The following is a 19,621-nucleotide window of genomic DNA, read 5'->3' as shown; positions in this document are numbered from 1 at the left end:
AATTGAGAAAAATAAAAAAAAGAGGGAGTCACCACCAATCTTTATTAGGGTGTGATTGACCACCCAAAAGTTTATCTTTTTAATAAAACTATAAAAACGGGTTGTTTAAAGTTTATCAAAAAGATATATTTCGATCTACGAAAAATCAGGTTGGGTCCGGGAGTCGGTTACGCGTGGGGAAGGATTAGCACCCCCACAACGTCCATAAATTGGTACCATTCAACTATGCGCTATTTTCAATGTCGGATAAAAATGGTTTTAATTTGAAATTTAACATTAATTTCCTTTATTTAAAAAAATTTTTTTTTTTTGCTAAAATTTTTATTTAGGAATATTGTGAAAATCTTTAAGTTAAAGAATTATCTTAAAATTCTCCAACATCTAGGCAGAATTTAAAGTAACCCTTTTCGCTTAAGATTTAACACAACAATCCTTAAAATGAAATAACACTCTTTACAGAAAATTGTTGGTGACTCTCCAACATCTAGGCAGAGTACCATGAGTAAATTAAAGAGAGAATAATGCAGATAATTATTAATGATAATACGATAACGTATGTATGCTAATGAATGTCATGTAAAATGAAATGCAATTTAAGAGTTGGATTCTTAAATATAATGAGACCACCTCGACTCTCCAACATCTAGGCAGAGCTTAGGGCGACTGTTTATATTTAAGATCCCAATTTTATTATACTTTTTTTATTTATTAATCTTATTATTAATAAAATGCAATTTAAGAGTTGGATTTTTAAATATAATGAGACCACCCCGACTCTCCAACATCTAGGCAGAGCTTAGGTGCGACTGTTTATATTTAAAATCTCAATTTTATTATACTTTTTATTTATTAATTTTATTATTAATATGAATTATGAACTCGTGTGAAAAGACTTAATGAAGTAAAATTTCTTAAATACCCCATATCTAGGCGGCATTCGGGAACAAATTGCTTCCAATAGAATTTTCACACGTGTCCTTAGGATTTTTCGGACTTTAGACTTCAAGGATTTTGGATTTCGAGCGGTTTTGGATTTAATGGATTTTGGATTTTTAAGGGTTTTAGAAACCTAGGATTAAGAAATAGCGCTTAAGGTTTTGTTTTTAAGAAAAATACGAATATCTCTAAAAATCCCCAACATCTAGGCGGATTTTTGAAGCAAGTTCGATTTTAATAATTTTTGAAAATTAATTAAAAATTTCTTATATTTATTTATTATTAACAATAATTCCCCAACATCTAGGCAGAATTATTGTTTTTAGAAAAATATTTTTATTCCCTCCAACATCTAGGCAGGAAAAATTATTATTATTATTTTAAAGCATTTTAATATATTTTAATTATTATTTGTTTTTAATTTTATTATTATTAAAACGATTAAACATTTATTTAACAAATTTATAAATTTATCATGCATAAATATAAAAATATATTTAAAATAACAAAATAATAATAATAATAATAATAAATTAGAAAATTCAAAAAAAAAAAAAATTTTTTTACTTGAATCGGACCGGTCAACGGTCCGGTCAACGCTGGTTCGGGCGGTCTGACCGGTTCGGCGGTTGGATCGACGGTTCGATTCGGTCTGGTTGGTTCGGCGGTTCAGTACCGGTTCGGTTTTGTCTGACGGTTCGGTCCAGTCCAGTCAGACCGAGCAGAGCGGATGAAGGAAACAGGTCGCGGGTCTGGCGCGCGGACCCCGGGTCGGGTCGCGGGTTGACGCGCGGATCTTCGGGCTTAAAACGACGTCGTTTTGGGCCTTTAATGAAACGACGTCGTTTTGATTTTGGCAGTTTATATAAAAGGCTCAATTTTTTTTTTGGGTTAGTTTTTCATTTTTCCAGAAAAAAAAAAAAAACTTTTTTTTTCTTCTTCAGCAGATCGCCGGTCAACCGTTGGTGCCGCCGCCGTCCGTCGTCTCCGCCGGTCTCCGACCGCCGTCTCCGGTGGTTGGAAAATTCTAAAATTCTCCCACAAGCTCTTCTCGACCCCCTGAGCGTAGATCTGACCTCCTTTTCACCAAAAGGAGTCTCAAAATTCCTAGATCTGTCTTCAAAGTTTCGGCCAAAAAAAAATTTTTTTTTCTGCGTTCTTTTTTTTTTTTTTTTTTTTTTGAAGCTGACCTTTCTTTCTCTTCTTCGTGCAGGAAGCTTGGCGCTGAGGTTCCTCGCCGTAGGCGAGGACTGTGTTTTTTTTTTTTTTGTTTCTGTTTTGGTTTTTTTTTATGGCGGTTCTGTTTGTGGTTGTTTTCGGTTGGTTTTTGTGTTTGGGTATTTTGGGTGTTTGGGTGGGTAGATCGAAATTTTTCGTTCCTGAACCCTCAAGCTGGAAAAATTTTTTTTGTTTCAGAGCTCTCACCTGAAAAAATTTTTTCCGTTTTCTTTCCCTTCTTCTTTTTTGAGTTTATGTGTTGATTTTATAGAGTTTCAATTAAGTGGAATTTTGCTGGCTGTAGGGTGGTTAGTTGGTAGCTGTAGGGTGGCTGGCAGGAAGCTGGTCGGGGGGGCTGGTTGGGTTGCTGATAAGGAATTGGTCAAGGAGTTGGTCGAGGCAGCTCGGCATCGCACCAACTCCTTGACTTCTTGCTGTTTTTTTTGTTTGTTTACTTGTTTTGTTTTTTTTCTGTTTTGTTTTGTTTTGTTAAATATTATTATTATAAAAAATAAAACAGTAAACCCGAATAAAATCGATGTCTACAGTGATCATATTGACATAGTAGAGTCAAGGTCACAAGGTGGAGCTGAGGTGGCTAAAAAGGCTAAGGTAGACAAAAAGGTTGAGCTGATTGGAAACACTGAAATAAAGGAAAAAGTTGGTTATGGAAGGATGATGAAATATTTGAGTCAATCGCACAATAAGGAGCAACAAAAATGAGTATGCTGAAGATGATTATGGGAGCTAACAGAATATAAATAATTAGTTGATTTTTGAACTGTTATTTTTATGTGCTTAATTTGCATTGAACAGATTTTAAAATTATGATGTCAGCACATATATTGAATATAACCATATTGTATACGCAATTGAGGACTATGAATGAAAATTTACAACTTTTTTTTATTTTTTCAAATTCTCTCTTCTCTCTGTTCTGGTCTGGTCTTTCATTTCTCCGATTTTCCTTCTTTCAACGGCTCATTACATAACATGGGAGGGTTTCATGGATCTGACTGCTTGGATTCAGATCAGAATCGAATTTCAAGATATCTAATCACTACCAAAATCTGTCTGTCATGAGGGTGACCCAGACACGACGATGACTCAAAGACGCCAATAAACTTAAAAAATAAATAAATAAAGGCTTTCAGTTTTATTAGTATAATAATTTATTAAAACATTTCTGAATTGCTGCAAGGTCAATAGCACTTGTACACACTGACACATACATTAATTTGTATTAAGTATGCAATTTCCTCTTAATCTCAAACTCAAAGCAGTGAACCAAAATTTAAAAAAAAAACACAGAAACTCGCAATCAAAGCCACATGGACTCTACATAGGTATTATTAGGTACTTGCTTCAGTTCGTTTTTATTACTTATATTACTTTTCACTTTTCATCCGATCCTCTCCTTGTCTCTGCTTCGCTTCCGGTCGCCACCTCCCACTATACCTACTTCTCTGCTGCTTCTATTTCTATTTGCTTGCTTTCTTTTCTCTTGCTCTCACTCCTTCCCTTGGCTTGCTTCTCTTCTCTGAGCAACCAATCAATAGTAACGCATCATCACTGGGAAATTGGTGATTAGCTTCCTAAGCTACCAGAACTAGCTTAGAAGCTATACCGCAACACAAACCCTATCCACCTGTCATTCCGTACTTGTGTATTACAAATGGCTAAAGCACTCTTCCCCCGTTCTAAAAAAAAAGAAGCAGCACTCTTCCTACTCTTCTCAAGGCTCACCCACACACCTGATCTCATCGCTTCACCCTAGCAAATTCTGCATTCACAAAAGATAAAATCTCAAACATTTTGCATAATCTTAGACATTACAAATATATCTTTCCCATCAATGCTTGAAACACAGAACGAAGCTCCACTTTTTCATCTGCTACACAACACTACATTCCTGTGCTGAAACATGTTAAAGATTCACCCGATCATAATAAACATATAAATATCAACTTACTCTATGAAACAGGCCTGACAAAGGCAAGCTTTTATGCAACTAATATTCAAATATTAATACAACATTAAAAAAAGAATCAACTCCCCATATGTTTACAATTTCTCTTCACCATAGTTATCCACCAATGAAACTACAATAGCTATCAAATTTACAACCACATGGAGAACACATCTAGCAGGATTATACAAATTTCTCTCCGAATGGACATGTATAAGAAATCAGTCGCAATATTCAGCATAAACAGATTATAAAAATTAAACAAGGAACTAAAACTATTAAGAATGAAGTTAAACAAACAGGCTGTATTTCATTTTCTACAATGAGAACTCGAATTTCAATTGCAGCAGCCTCCACCTTGAGAAGAAGTACCATCTAGGCCTCCTGATGGCCCCGGAATTCCACCATATCCAACTTTTATGCCATAAGACTTCAAATCAACATGAACAGAAAGTTAACAACAGAATTGACACATTCTATCTATTCAAAATGGAAAAGAAAATGAAACAGAACAATGCTTCTTCTTTTTGTTCATATTCAAAGATAAGGGACTATTTAGTCTGCATCCTGTGTTGCAATGTCAAATATTTCCTAAAGAAGATGACTTTGCAACTTGCACTTCCACACTGTATTCAAATTTCAAAATGCTCCAGTTAGATTAGTTGAAACTCCTGAAAGAAAAAAATTGATGATGGCATCAAACCAGCCTGGTAAGTATTTTCTTTCCAACTTTAATTCTGCATGAGGTTTATGCTTATCTTATCTAATGGCTGGAGCACCTGGACCCAATCAATATGCATATACCTATGAAAGCAATGACAATAGACAAAGTGGAAGCATACTCGTTTCATGCACAGAAACAGCGACCTCATTCCTTTTTAGCAGTTGTGAATTTTAAAAATTTACTAGAAGTATGGCACAGAAACTATTTTCTTAGTAACAAGTATGTTTGAAAAATTGCTGAAGCCATATGATTAGGGGAGGCGATGATGCAAATGTAATAGACTATTGGTTTTTGGAAATTATTGCATTGGCTAATAGAGCTTAAAATTGCCAATTAGCAGAAAATTTTCTAATATATTCATCCCTTCTGTATTTCAAACTACCGTAGAAGTTCATAAACTGACCAACTCTTTTATGTACTAAGCAGGCATAAATATCTATATCCTATATGGTTGGAGATAGGTGTAACTGAATAAGTGATTAATTTGATTAGGAAGTAGAAACAAAAACAGCAGTATTCAAAAAGAAAAAGAAAAACAAATGTGAGAAGATGTAAGAAAGTGGTTAGGAAGAGGTAAACCTCATTTGAGACATCAAAAACTCCATCCTGAATCTTTTTGTATATGGTTGCAGCAGTTTTTATAAATGCCTGCATAAGAAGAGAGTTGACCGATTAAGTTAGAAAGCGGTAGAATAATTGGCATATAAGATTGACATGCATATAACAAGAAAGAAGAAAGTTGTTAGGTATAAAAGACCTCCTCGACATTCTGAGCAGTTTTAGCAGAGGCCTCCATGAAGATCAAACCATGGTCCTTGGCAAATTGCTCGCCTTCCTCAGTGGTTACAGCCCTTCTATGAGCAAGGTCACATTTATTGCCAATGAGCATAATGGTCATGTTAGCATTAGCATGCTGCCTGGCATCCTCCAACCAGCTAGCCAAGTGATTAAAAGTTTCCCTCCTGTATGTAGAGAGAAATGTTAGTCTTTACTCTTTAACAGTAATAATATTAATTATGAAGTAGTGTTGTAAATGGTGATGGTGAGATAGTAACAATGATATGATAGAGAAGAGACTGGATAAAATAAAATACAAAAAAAAAATAAAAAGTGGTGGGTGGGGGGCTACCTGGTAATATCGTAGACAAGCAAAGCACCAGCAGCCCCTCTATAGTAGGACCTGGTAATGGATCTGAAGGATTCTTGACCTGCCTGCCCAAGTTTTAATTTTGAAGGGAAACAAAAGTCAAATCAAATTATACGTGGGGCACAGAAAAGATGGAGAAGAGAAAAAGGAAAATTACGGTGTCCCAGATTTGGAGCTTAATGGGTTTGTTGTCGATGGTGATCATCCTGGCCCCAAATTCAACGCCAATGGTAAGATCATGCACTGGCTGAAACCGCTTGTCGGTGAACTGAAGAAGAAGGCATGATTTCCCCACTCCTTGGGAAGATGATCAGATGGCACAGACAAGAATTGCAGATTCATCAATATTTGTACCAAAGCAAATATGCAATAATAATAGAGATGAATAGAAAACCAAATGCTAGCAATATGTATGTACCAGTGTCCCCGATGATGATGTACTTGAAAAGGTAAGCGTAGGACATTCTGTCGAGGGAAAAAAAAAAGCTGATGTCTTTGGATGATCTGAATTTAATTTTTATCAAGTGAAAAAGGCTCGAGGCTGAAGGCCCGAGCTAGCCCATACATACCTAAAATTTGTTTAATTTTTAGATGTATTAGGTCAAAATTTTTTTATTTTATAGTTTTTATTTATTAATTTTTTTTACAAAATTTACCTAATTGAAAAAAAGAAACAATAAAAAATTAAATAGAGATGACAAGTAAATATTTTTATCGGTATAAAATTTATTTAATAAAAAGTTAAAAAATTAAAAATAACAAACACAAACACAAAAAAAAAAATTATAAATAAAAGCTCATGCAAAGAGACACATGTACATCTATGGAATTTAAAATATTAATTTTTAAATTTAGTTTAAAATATAAATAAATATAAAATTAAATTAATAATAAAATATATAATTTTATATATATATATATATTAAAATACGTTATGAATCAAGCTAAATCTTTTTAAATATGCTTATGCTCTGATCTTATTTTTCAATAACAATTCGATTCATTCTAATTTGATTTTGATTTTAAAAAATTAATTTTTATCTAAACGAAATGAATTTAAACTTATCAGATGTGAATTGCTTTAACATTTTTATCAATTGATATTTTTTATTATAAAATTTATTTAATAAAAAAAAAAGATGAAAGAGAGAAAAGCTAAATGGGATTTATACTTCAATCAGTCTTTTTTTATTTTACAAAATTAATTGAATATAAAAAATGTAAAAACAAAAAAGGTAAAAATTAAAAAGAATAAAGAAAAAGGAAAAGAGAGCTCATTAAGGTACTTTATGACATCTAGCTGAGCTTAAAATTTTAATTTTTAAATTAATGTATCAAATAAATTTTGTTAATAAAAAATTCAAAAAAATAAAAAAATATAAAAATAAAAAAAGGAAAAAATCATTAACATGTCATTCGAAAATTAAAATTAGATTTAAAATATTAATATCTTAAATAAATATATAAAATAATAACTTTATTAATATACTAAACATATATAACTATAAATTAAAGAGATAATAGAATATATGATTTTATGTATACTAATTAGGGACAGTGCACCCTAAAATAGCTTTTGAGCCACCCTGCTTTCTATAAAATGTGAATCCAACTTAATTAAATACTGATTTTTATAAAAATGTTCATATCAAATCCAAATGAATTAAAACATATGAAATACTATTTGTTTTCTCATCTCTATCAACTGAATTATTTTATTATAAAATTAATCTAATAAAAAATATCTATAATTAAATAAATAAAATAATATAAACACCTCCAATAACATTATTTTCTCGCAACTTATAAAAAAAAAAAAAGCAACAAGAAAAAAAAAAGTTGCATCCAATCAGATTGACCATGTCGTTATGTTTGCTTTATTTTATTGCTGATTTGGCTTGACTGCTACTTTCACTTTCATGACTAATAAGGGAGGCGACTTATCCGTCCTTTCACCCCATTTTCCTCGTCCCTTCATGAGCGGTTTCTCTCTCCTTTCCTTTCTTCCCAAAAGGACTTAAAATACCCCCTCCGAAATTTAAATGGCGAGGCCAGATGTCGGCACAAGCTTTTGCATGCATGATGTGGCTAACAACACAATTATGATGGCAGGCAAATCAACACAGTAATTTCAAACCAAAGATTCCAGCTTTACCAAGTAAGCACCGCATTTTGGTTGTTGTTTACAATTAGGGAGATTAGAAGACTTCCCCCTTTCATTTTCACCAATGAGATGATGCAAAATAAACAAAGCAAATTAACAACTATTAGTAAGAGTAACCCACTATTGACTTCAAAATACAAAGCTTAATCTATCCAAAAAAATAAATAAATAAAAAGAACACCATGAGTTCACATTGAAACACAAAAATTCGCTCTTCTCTCAAACTCTGAATGACCCTTCCCTTTACACGCTGCTCTACCCCGTAAACCTCACTGCACCTACAACAAACTTCAACTGGGCCTCAAGCTCAGGTATCATCCACTTGTGAGTGAAAAACAAAACTTGGGAACGTAGTGGTGATGTCTCTGTTCAGCAAATTATCAAACTGATGTTACATTAAGTCCAAATTGAGGAGTAAATTGAAAGAGTTTATCACATTCCCTCCTTCCCTCAGAAAAATTAGAACCAAAAAAAAAAAAAAAACCAATTATCAACATGGAGAATGTTATATCACTACTTAAAGAGTTTATCTTATAGTAAGTGCTAATAACTAACATACTTGAGATATTGAAGAGTCATGTTCTTCAAAAGAGAAGGATGCCGCAAAACAAGGCTTCGCCACTCTTCCTTGTCAATCTTTCCATCATGTTTAGTATCAGCTTCCTCAAAGGTCTAAAATAAACAAATTTACGAGAAATATGGTTACACCACCACACATGTGAATCAATTAGTTCATTAAGTTAAAACTAAAAACAGCACTGAGGTGTGTGCTTATGGTACTTCTAAACATCAGTCAGATCTGCAGCATAATGCAATTGATTATCTATTAAAACAAAACCAGCATAAATTTCAAACCTAATCGCTGTTTTATGAAATGTAACTTAGCAGCACAAATATAATGTCTCCATTAATGTTTCCGTTTAAATGTGACAACTCTGTGTATCTAGGATAGGTAACATTCTTCATATTTGTTCAAGGAAGAAGTAACAACACGCCAGAAAACATATAACAAGGAACAACATCTCCCACTAGCAAGATATAAATCAGAGAACACAAATACAGAAGGGCAGCCTCGATTAGCTATATTAGAGGAATAGCTAAATAACAACATGCTGGCTAGACCAACAAATTAAAACAATCAATTAAGGAGGCACCTTGTCAATGATACTCTCGACAACATCATCTGAAAGATTCATACCAGATTCAGCAAGCGTGGCCACCACCATTTGCTTTACCTATACATTAAAGATTTATGGTCACCTATACAGTATTTTAGAGATGTCTAAGAAAACATAGAACATACTACATTGAAAGAAACAACTATGTTGGTCATATATATTGCTTCATTACACAAATTTGCCTTGTTCAAAAATAATACTATAGAATAACACGTTACTTCGTTCCAGACATTGCTGAACCTAGTGCAAGAACATAACTAAAAATAACAGTAACATTATCACCAAAAAGAAATTCCAGTAATTCGCTCTAAAGTCAGATTTCTGGTGTCTACGTATAACCTTCAAAAAATGAATTACAATATGGAAATCTACTTAAAAATTACAAAATAAAAAATCTTAGAAACTTTTGTAGCTTGTAATAATTTCAAACTGATTCTTTAGAGTAATGATTAATGCATTTAGCAAAGTTCACTGTAGTTAACAAGTCTCAAAAATAATAAGATACCTCCTGTCTCTCTATGAACCCTTGCTGTTTGAGATCGTACAGCTGGAATGAAACTGCAATTCCAATATACATTCATAAATGCAAATCACCATGAAATCAGGAGGTAAGCTAATCTAGAAAGTTCCAGAGATGACTAAAAGTATAGAACTTAATTATATATCATAATGTAGGCACTCCACTTCAACGGCACTTGCATGCCAGCCCTCCCCAAAAACCCAAGAAGGGTTTATATCATAAAGTATAGAACTCATATATTTTCTTAAAATTAGCTCCAAATGCAATAAAGTCTTTGAAATTTAAGTAGACTTACACTCAATTTTATCATCAATTGGTGCATTGGGATGAAATACAGACAAAGCACGGGCAAACTCTTCAAAATCTAGTATTTCATTGTGCTTGGTGTCAAACAAGTCAAATACCTACAAAGTTTTAATAGAAATCTCAAGCGTCATGAGTATGTGTCTAAATTATATAAAACATACAGAGCAAGACCTATCAAAGGGGCAAAAATCCAGGAGGAAAAAGCAGTAAAGCAAATTAAGACTCAATTTTTCACAGCAGAAAGATACCCGATCTGCAAATAAGCTTTCCTTCTTGTTTGTCTTAAACAATGCCAATTGAAACTCTTCCTGTAACATAAAATAAGTAAAGAGAAAGAAAACTAAAATAAAAAACACATCAAGCATTCAGAAAGAAATATTTCTGCTTAAAGGGTTGCCTTCAGATTATATTGAAATGAAATAGAAAGTCCATTTTCATGCTGAAGCACAAATACTGTAACAGCACAAGCATATGTAAAAATCTGTGATTAGTTACCTTGTTGATCAGCCCATCATCAATCACCGCACTGCTGATCTTTTTAAAAAGCTCATACAGGGCTTCAATTTCACTTACACTAACTGCATTTGAAGGGAAAAAGTAAATATCTAGGCACTGTCAATATCTCTCTTTTCCAATGAAAATCGAAAAAGTGCAACAGGAAATCACAGAATAAAATTAAAGAAAAAGCAAAAATAAAATAAAAATGATCAGGTTTCTCTTAAAACATCAGACAATAGTTGCATCATGCAGAACACAAGAAGTACCCCTGGCTATTAAATAAGACGTGAGAAGTTTATTCAAATCAAATCTTTGCTTCCTGTTTCTTTTAATTTGAAGACAAGAACATTGAAAAATCATCCACAAAGTCATGCAAATTCACCAATTGGCCAGCCCACCAGTTCTACCATCCATTAAAGCAACATACCCCTATCTACTCCAAAATAAGAAAACCATCCTCATTTAAAAGAAAAAAAATCTATTTTCATTCAATGTCTAAACTACCCAAGTACACCTTGGCAAGAAGAAATAGAAAAGTAAAAATGCCCGCAATGGAAGCATCTGGGTTTCTCAAAACACCATTAAGCATATAAAGAAAAAGGCAGAACTATCCTAGTAAGTGTACATTGAATAAACTTTTGGTCCCAAACTTAGAACTATGGAACTCTCATCGATATTTAATAAGCCTTTTTGACTGATATAAAGGAAAAAGAAAATAATGTAGACGCTTTTTCTAGAATTGTAAATAGAAAAAAGTAATCATTCTTCAATTATGACTGAAAATATAACAAAAAAGTACACATACACACAGTCTCCCTTGCCAGAGCTTCTGGATCATCTAGACCCTTAGGTTGCTTATATAAATCAGCATCACAACAATGAATGACTGCAGCACATAAATGCTTTAATCCGTCTACGCACTGCATCATGATCTTTTCAAGATATCAAAATACTCCATAACTGCACACACGAGGAACCCAACTCTGAAATTTTGCGAACTTTATCAAGAAGAAAACCCAAGAGAATAGCAAGTTATTAACCTAATATATAATTTCCCCAACAGACCAAAGATTGAATAGTAGATAGCCTTTCAGTTAACCTTTTGCCCACAAGCAAAAGAAGGGGGGGGGGGGGGGGGGGGATTTTCCATAACTAGTACTTATCAAAACAAGAATACGCTTAACTTTGATAGTAAATGTAACTTTTGAGCTACAAAATATCAATACAAATAAAATTTCAAGTCACGAGCAAAAGATAGCATTTCTCACCACAAAAAAACAGAAGAAGAAGTTGAGAATTCCCTCTCACAATTAAAAACTCTAAGTGAGCACGTAGATTGGAAGTCGTAAACCAAAAAGTAAACTCAGTGCATCGCAATAAACTGAATGCCTCAAATAAGTAATTCAAAGATTCTTCCTCTCCATTCTAATTGATTCATGACAAAGTGAAAGTTTCACATCAAGTGGCGTACTAGGCATTCCAAGAATTAGACAATAAAAAAAGGGTCCAGTGGGTACAAGTACATATGGGCAAGAATTTTGATGGTAAAGTGATGAGAGAACACCATCATTGAAATCGATATCAGATACCAAAGGAAAGTAAGACTAAGACGCGTAAAATTCGAATGAGATGCTTATATCTTTCTTTGCAAGTGACCGTATGTATGAATATGCAGCAGTTTATAAAGTCATTGCAAATCGAGCATCCAAATTTCCGATCCGGAAACTCCAATGCCAGTGAAAAAAGTTCAGACATGATTTACGCAATTACAACAGATCATACAAAAGAGACAAAAATTAGGGCTTTTAATAAATAAATAAATAAATAAATAAATAAAAGAGAAAGATAGAATTTATTTTTAAAAGTAAATAGTAAGTATTACCTTTCAGAAGGGGTAGAGAGGATAAATGAGGAAGAGAAAGGAAGATGAAGAGGTGCAGTCAAGGTTCTGATTCTGAATTTAAATGTCAAAACTAAATAAATTAGAAATATTTATTTTTCCTTTTATGTCCAAATACATTAAATATTCTTATTTAAGATGTACATATTTGATTTTTGTCATTCAAATGTAAAAGCTGTATCAAATAATAAATTAGTTCCCTTTCCATTTTCTATTTACTTGCCTACATTTAATATAATGCAATAAGTTTGTATTTTTTTTCTTTTTCTCAAAAAGAAAATCCAATCTCCGAACAATTTGCTCTACCATTTGTGCAAACAACGGTTGCCTTATCAAATTACAGTATTATGCTCCCCTAATTTTTTGAATCGAATGCTTAAAAGGTACGATTTGGAAAAAAATAATAATAAATAGTTGTTAATCAAATGAGTAATTGATGCAACTTATTAATTATCAAAAAATCTTTTTGATTTACTGCATGATTAAGTATAAGAAATGTATTATATATTCTTTATATTTACTATTATGCCTAGATATTTACGTATATACGTCTATTTTTTTTTTTTATAAGTCAAAGGCTTACAGTTTTATATTTTACATGTAAATTTTTTTTAAAATATAATTTCTAAATGTTCCATTTTATCTTTTTCTTTTTTGTGAAAATTTAGATGCTTTTTATAGAGGTGTAAATGATACATTAATACTCGCAAGTTATTCGAGTTCGATTCAAATAAAATTCGAATTTGGTTCGATTATTATCAAGTCGAGCTCGAGCTCGAGTAGCTCGACTTATTGATCTAATCGAATTCAAGTATTTTTATACTCGACTCGAGTAATTCGCAAGCCTAATCGAACATTTATATTTAAATTTTTTTATTATTTTAATCAATAAAATATCTCGAATTCGAGTTCGAGCTCGAGCATAAATAATCGAACTCTTGTCGAATATAAGAATCGAACTTATTTTAACATATTAATCGAGCTTAATCGAGTGAGTTCAAGTAGCTCGATTTCGATCACGAATCGAGCTCAAGATATGAAAATAAAACTCAATCAACTTCAAGTCGAGTATCGAGCTTCGAGTTGGAAGCCAAACTCGAGCTCAAGCTTCTTACTCAACTCGACTTGATTACACTCCTAACCTTTTAGAATACTATTAAATGGCAATTGGTATTACATTCCATATGTAGATTATTTACATTATTTTCATTTTTAGTTCTTAATCAACTTAAGTTTAAAATTTATGATTTTAAAATTTATTGTCATAAGTACCTTTAAGATCTTACTAATATAAATGAGAATGTTCTGTCAGGATCCACGCATAATTTATTTACAGTGTTTCGTTTAAAATGGCTTAGTTGGATTATTCTTTGCAAATTCTTTTAATTGCGTTGATTCTGTTTTTTTTTTTTTTTCTTTTATTTTCAGATAATAGCCCCTTTTTTTAATGGTATACAATTATATTTTAATATCTTTGTAATCATCTTTTGTAGGATTGAGAATATATATATATATATATATTCAGCTTTTGCAGTAATGAGGGACCTTGTTTTTCTATTATGGATTTGCCACAGTTTTGATCTTATTTTGAGAAGATGAGTTCAAAGATGATAGAAGTTTGATGAAAATTTTCTGAGGTGTATAAGTCCAATATCTGCAGACTGACCGATTAGACACTCATTTGAGAGCTGTGAGATTGGTTGGAGACCTCTTTGCTCTGCCAGGCTCTTCTATATGTGAAGCATTTCAGCCAATATTTTCAGAATTTTTGAAAAGGTTGACTGATAGAGTTGTTAGTGTTCGAATGTCTGTTCTTGAACATGTTAAGAGCTGTTTGTTGTTGAATCCCTCCAGATCTGAGGCTCCTCAAATTATCTGTAAGTTTCTTTGTTTTTTTACATATGTATTCGACTGTTACTTTGCTAATTTTGGTATTGTTCTACATTTTCTGCACTCTGTGATCGGCTGTTAGACTATGATGAAAATGTTCAAAAGCTAGTTGTGGCAGTAATTTGTGATGTTGCTTGTCATTCCCTTTCTTCCAATCCTGTTTAAACTGTAAAACTAGTTGCAGAGCGTCTTTGATACAAATCTGTATGTTCATTTTTCCTGCACTTCTTTGACTGTTTTTGTTACCCATTGTATTTCGAGTGATCCTTATCTATGGCATTTAACTTTTTCTTTGGTTTGGAAATTACAGCTGCTTGTTAAAAAATTTACTATGGAAAGGCTTGCTGAGATATTCAGAGTTTATTGTGCTAGCTGCTTTCATGGCTCAACCAATCCCAATAAATTTAATTGGATACCAGGGAGGGTTTTTAGGTCCTTGAGTACACTGCTTTGCTGATGTAGTGTCCTATAAAATTGATCTTAGTGAGCCTTTATTCTCAGAGAATTTGTGTTAACTCATGTTTTGCGTTGGCAATGCTATCTCTCTTTAGTTCGTCCTACGATCCTGAATCAAAAGTTATGTTTCATGTTGCTCTATGTATTTTGAACTGATATTAAAAGAAAATATAGGGACAAAGAGAGAGAGAGCCATGTGATTTGCTCTTTTCTGTCATGTTTTTATCAGCCATAAGGGCAGTTGGAATTCTCTATTTTTCTAGCAAAGTGGGTCAAGTTTTTAGTGCCAATTTTTTGTGACAAAGGCTTTGCAACTATAGGCAGACAGTATTCTTATGCCTTAACTATCTTTTCTTTCTCATTTGCTTTTGATTGGTTGTGCACGATTTTTGTGTACCATTTACTTTTTCTTCTACTCTAGGTGGAAAAGACTAATGTTATCAATGGTTGTCCTAATTCGTTATAGAATGAAGAGCTCACTTTCTCCCTCACTGATCCTGTCTTAGTTTTAAATTTGGTAAGTTTATGATATTTGTACTCTTTTAAGTATCTTGTTCAACGTGTTTGATTGCCTATCTTATGAAAACCTATTATAGGAAGTTAGGAACATTTACCTTTTGTTCATTATTATAGGAACTATAATTCTTTTGAACGTTCCATTTGTTCTGACCTTTGCCAGGATTGTAAGGTTTCTGACGCCCACGCCCAGTTATCCGATTCAATATTGTTTGATTAGAATCCTTGTATTTGCAAATCATTTATTATTTTTTTAAGCATATGCTTTTGGTTTACCTTTTGCTTTATGGTCAATGATCACCTACGCAATACCTAAATTTATCCATTTATCTGTGTCTGTTAGAGTTATTCGTATTTTCAGAATGTTGCTGAGTAAAATGTTATTAGGCCATATGGAAAGTAAAGAATTTGAGAAATTTATTACCTGGAGATTCCTCTAAAGAGTAAGAGATATAGGAAGTTTTGGTGGAATCTTGTTGATTTTCACATGCTTCTGATTACATCGTATTTAATAGTTTTCAACTGTTTTCTGAGTTTCAAAGTGAAGCAGACAACAATCTTCGGCGTGGAGTAAATGAAATATATATTTTTTGGTTTCATTTATAAGCAGACTGGATTATTTCTGCATTAACTCATTTGTAGCTAATGTTTAAAAAAAGAAAAATCTTGTAGTTATTATATATGGCTGATGAAATACTTTGGAAGATGCTAAGAAAATTGTTAGTTGAAATACATTTTTAATGAAGAATTGACCAAAAATGCTTCTTCTTTTTTTCCCATAGAAGTATTTGACCTTCAGCCACTTGTAGTAAAGTATATGTGTTTCAGCAATTGGTTTTAATAAAATGGAGAGGAGAAACAATTTGTTGTTTTGCTTAAATGCCCAAGTTTTACAGTACTATGGTTAGGAGTAAGAGTGAGGAAGTAGGTTTCAAATTCAAAATGTAAAATGGACCAATTCCAATAACTAGAGAAATTGCAATGCACCTTAATAATCACTCACGGTCATCGGTTACAAGATTTATTTACAAAAGTGATTTTTTTTCATTATTATTATTATTATTTATGTAAAAAATAGTGTTGCTCCTACAATCCTACCACTGCTGCCTGGTTACTGGTTAATAAAGAAGCAACTCATTGATGGAAAAGGAAGCAAAGGCCCAAACGTAAAATGTTAAGCGTTTTCTTGTGTTTAGCATAAAGCCCAAAAGCCAGTGGTTTTGTGTCGTAAATTGTGGTGAATGAAACAGCCCCTTCTTCCCGTCCCATCCCTTCCACACCATCGCCATATATATTCCTTCCATTTTCATCTTTACCAAAATACAACGCCTTGTTTGTTTGAATAGAAATCGGAAAACCAAAACAAAAAAAAAAGGTCTCTGCTTTGTCTGACTGGTAGCTGCTCTGCTCCCATGAGTTTGTTGAAGTTGAAGGCGAACCCCAACCCTCGCGACAATGCTAGAAAGACCCAAAGAATCGATCTTGGATACGGAAGTGAAGTAGTTTACGTGCCCAGGTTTGTAGCCTACAATGACGCCTGGAAATTCTTCAATTACCTCGATAATCACATTCCTTGGACGAGGCCCACCCTTCGCGTCTTTGGTCGATCTTGCCTCCAGGTTCTCTTCTATACATATACCTTTTGTTTTTCTTTTATAATTTCTTGTAATTTACTAAAATTTTAGGCCATTCCCCCTTTGTTTTAATTTCTTTCTTTTTTTTTTTTTTTTTTGTTTTTTAATGTGTGGGTTTTGGAGTTTTCTTGGTTTCTCAGCTGAAGCGAACTTTACATGTTTTTTAGCCACTAATTCCTGATTATTTGATGATGAAGAAAAAGGTTTTTCTTGATTGAACTGTTGGTAACCTGCCACTGCAAAGTTTAGTTTCTACACATGCTTTGATTGTTAGTGTTTGTTTGTTATCTACTTTTAGAACTAGTAAATGACAAGTGCTGCCTGCCTTGAAGTCTTGAAGAGTAGTGCTATATTCCTTTTTCTGTTTGTGTGACCCTGTTTTGCCTTTATTCGTATTTCTCTATGCCACCCTCACCTGTTGCCTTCAAAATGTTTTCAACAGATAGGTGGTGTCATTGTCTTCAACTTTGAACTATTCCTAACTTGATAATCATCACTACGATTTTTGCTTTTGTGATGGTTATGTAAAGTCATTGATGTTTATTGCCTAAGCGAAAGCATGTTTTTTAAGCATGAATGGATGGTAATGCTACCTTTTTGACATTCTTATACTTTCCACCAACAACTTATTATCTTTTCCTCTCTCTAATTCTGTATTTCCCGTATGCATGCAGCATAGAGACACTTGTTATGTAGCAAGTGCTGGATTGCCTGACTTGATTTATAGTGGATATCAGCCTCATGCTTATTCTTGGGATGATTTCCCCCCACTTAAGGACATCTTGGACACCGTAACTATGCAGTCATCACCTCACTATATATCATCATCAGCAGAGTTTCCTATTCCTTCTCCTTCTTTAATGTCTTTGATTATTTCCACAAGGTCCATAAAATGCTTCCTGGGAGTAGATTTAATAGCTTGCTTTTAAATCGGTATAAAGGGGGTGATGACTATGTAGGCTGGCATGCCGATGATGAGAAGCTATATGGATCAACCCCAGAAATTGCTTCTGTTTCCTTTGGATGTGAACGTGAATTTTTGTTGAAGAAGAAAGGTCATAAGTCATCCCAAGGTACAAAAGCTTTTCATCCTTCAGCTTTGTAGAAGCTGTAGTAATTTTGTTAAAAACAAAACCCCAGCGGCTTAGTTGCTCATATACACGTTGATTGTCATCCTGTTCCTGTAACGTCTTTAATCACTCTCATTTTAGATTCCCTTATTATTAGTAATAGTATTATTAATGAAATAACCATAGAGCTTTCATTGATTTCATATATGATTGTTTTTGTTGTGAGTGCTAGAAACACCTGATGAGCTTTCATTGATTTCATATATGATTGTTTTGGTTGTGAGTGCCAGAAAGATCTGATGAGAAACCTCCGCTGAAGAGGTTTAAAAAGAGCAGCCACGTTGATCAGCACTGTTTCACTCTAAAGCATGGATCAATGTTGGTAATGAGAGGGTACACTCAGCGTGACTGGCTACACTCTGTGCCTAAGCGTGCAAAGGCAGAGACAACACGAATTAATCTCACCTTTAGACGTGTTCTGTGATGTTAGGGTTCAAGGAAAATGGCTATGTCCGCCCTGATGTTTAAAATTTTTATGTATTAATGGGTCTGGGGTTGGAAGTAACTAAAGCTGCAGTTGTTGGTAATCAAGGAGACGAGCTTTGTAATTTATGGTATAGTTTTGGTTGTATGGTATGAACAGGGGAATTAAGGACGTGTGGACAAAGACAGGCGTATTAATTAAGGAATGTAATGTATTTGCCCCCGTTTTCTTGGGCCGGGGATCCCAACTTAGCTGGCTTACCAAAATACTTGGGCTTGATGGTAAGAAAAAGAGAAAATGTAGGCCGGGGATCCCAACTTAGCTGGCTAACCCAAATGCTTGGGCTTGATGGTAAAGAAAAAGAGAAAATATATCATATACGTGAAGCCTTAAACCTTTATGATTGTTCTATTATCGATTATTAATGGCGAACAGAACACGCAAAGTAACAGGCATGTGTGTGTATATATATATATATATATAGTCAAGAAGATAATAAAGATAATATGAACTTTTTAATGTTGTACTATTGAACTTCTCCATTCCGATCCAAAACAATAAAAATGGTAACAATGTACTTCTGCTGCATTTGATAAAAAAAATGCAGAAGAAGAAAGCAATTAAATCATATTCATTCACAACGATAACAACAATAATATTCAGTCATAAGAAACAAGAAGAATTTGACCAACTGCTACTACAGGAGTTACCTGTTTAAGCTTTTCAACGTTGTTGTTACATGGACTCACGGAGTATCTGTCTCTAAAGTATTGTCTTTGGTCAACGACACTTTCTTTCTTCCCGTATCATTACATGATAAAATTTAGGTGAAGTTCTTCAATAAAATTTTGCCACGTATCTATATAGCTTAATCACTAATCAGCACATAGCTGATATTGAAGACTTTAAGTGCTCTTGGTTGGTGGTCAAAGCGTTGGAAATCTGCAACGAGGAGCAGAAGAAAGTGTTTTATCAGTTGTCCAAATTTCTGTAAAATTTGACTTGGTTATT

At 33.3% G+C, this 19,621-nt stretch overlaps 3 protein-coding genes across 8 annotated transcripts; 1 reads left to right on the top strand and 2 right to left on the bottom strand.

The window, feature by feature from the left end:
• Positions 1-4,130: 4,130 nt before the first annotated feature.
• Positions 4,131-6,563, bottom strand: LOC111278329 (ras-related protein RABB1c-like). Of its 2 annotated transcripts, none has more exons than XM_022864994.2 (6): positions 6,413-6,563; positions 6,152-6,291; positions 5,977-6,059; positions 5,605-5,809; positions 5,427-5,495; positions 4,131-4,553 (listed from the first exon to the last, which is right to left on the bottom strand). In XM_022864994.2, exons 1-6 carry the CDS (start codon positions 6,456-6,458, stop codon positions 4,461-4,463), a joined length of 636 nt encoding a protein of 211 aa, XP_022720729.1. In that variant the 5' UTR covers positions 6,459-6,563; the 3' UTR covers positions 4,131-4,460. The 2 variants fall into 2 exon arrangements, with proteins under 2 accessions (XP_022720729.1, XP_022720730.1); XM_022864995.2 differs by lacking the exon at positions 4,131-4,553 and adding an exon at positions 4,635-4,794.
• Positions 6,564-8,123: 1,560 nt separating this feature from the next.
• LOC111278328 (calcineurin B-like protein 3) lies at positions 8,124-12,662 on the bottom strand. 5 transcript variants are annotated; one of them, XM_022864990.2, is made up of 9 exons: positions 12,543-12,662; positions 11,466-11,620; positions 10,658-10,740; positions 10,411-10,470; positions 10,152-10,260; positions 9,842-9,894; positions 9,313-9,393; positions 8,718-8,830; positions 8,124-8,523 (listed from the first exon to the last, which is right to left on the bottom strand). In XM_022864990.2, exons 2-9 carry the CDS (start codon positions 11,587-11,589, stop codon positions 8,466-8,468), a joined length of 681 nt encoding a protein of 226 aa, XP_022720725.1. In that variant the 5' UTR covers positions 11,590-11,620; positions 12,543-12,662; the 3' UTR covers positions 8,124-8,465. The 5 variants fall into 5 exon arrangements, with proteins under 5 accessions (XP_022720725.1, XP_089621203.1, XP_089621200.1 ...); XM_089765077.1 differs by lacking the exon at positions 12,543-12,662 and adding an exon at positions 11,929-12,395; XM_089765074.1 differs by having other exon boundaries at positions 8,466-8,602.
• Positions 12,663-16,487: 3,825 nt separating this feature from the next.
• On the top strand, positions 16,488-18,861 carry ALKBH2 (oxidoreductase, 2OG-Fe(II) oxygenase family protein). The gene is made up of 4 exons (XM_022864989.2): positions 16,488-17,041; positions 17,731-17,847; positions 17,940-18,129; positions 18,417-18,861. Exons 1-4 carry the CDS (start codon positions 16,835-16,837, stop codon positions 18,608-18,610), a joined length of 708 nt encoding a protein of 235 aa, XP_022720724.2. The 5' UTR covers positions 16,488-16,834; the 3' UTR covers positions 18,611-18,861.
• Positions 18,862-19,621: the final 760 nt, after the last annotated feature.

Source organism: Durio zibethinus, chromosome 8, assembly GCF_047325235.1.
Source record: "Durio zibethinus cultivar Kanyao isolate XHJ-2024 chromosome 8, ASM4732523v1, whole genome shotgun sequence".
NCBI lineage: Eukaryota > Viridiplantae > Streptophyta > Magnoliopsida > Malvales > Malvaceae > Durio > Durio zibethinus.
This window is presented reverse-complemented; position numbering and strand designations above follow the sequence as displayed.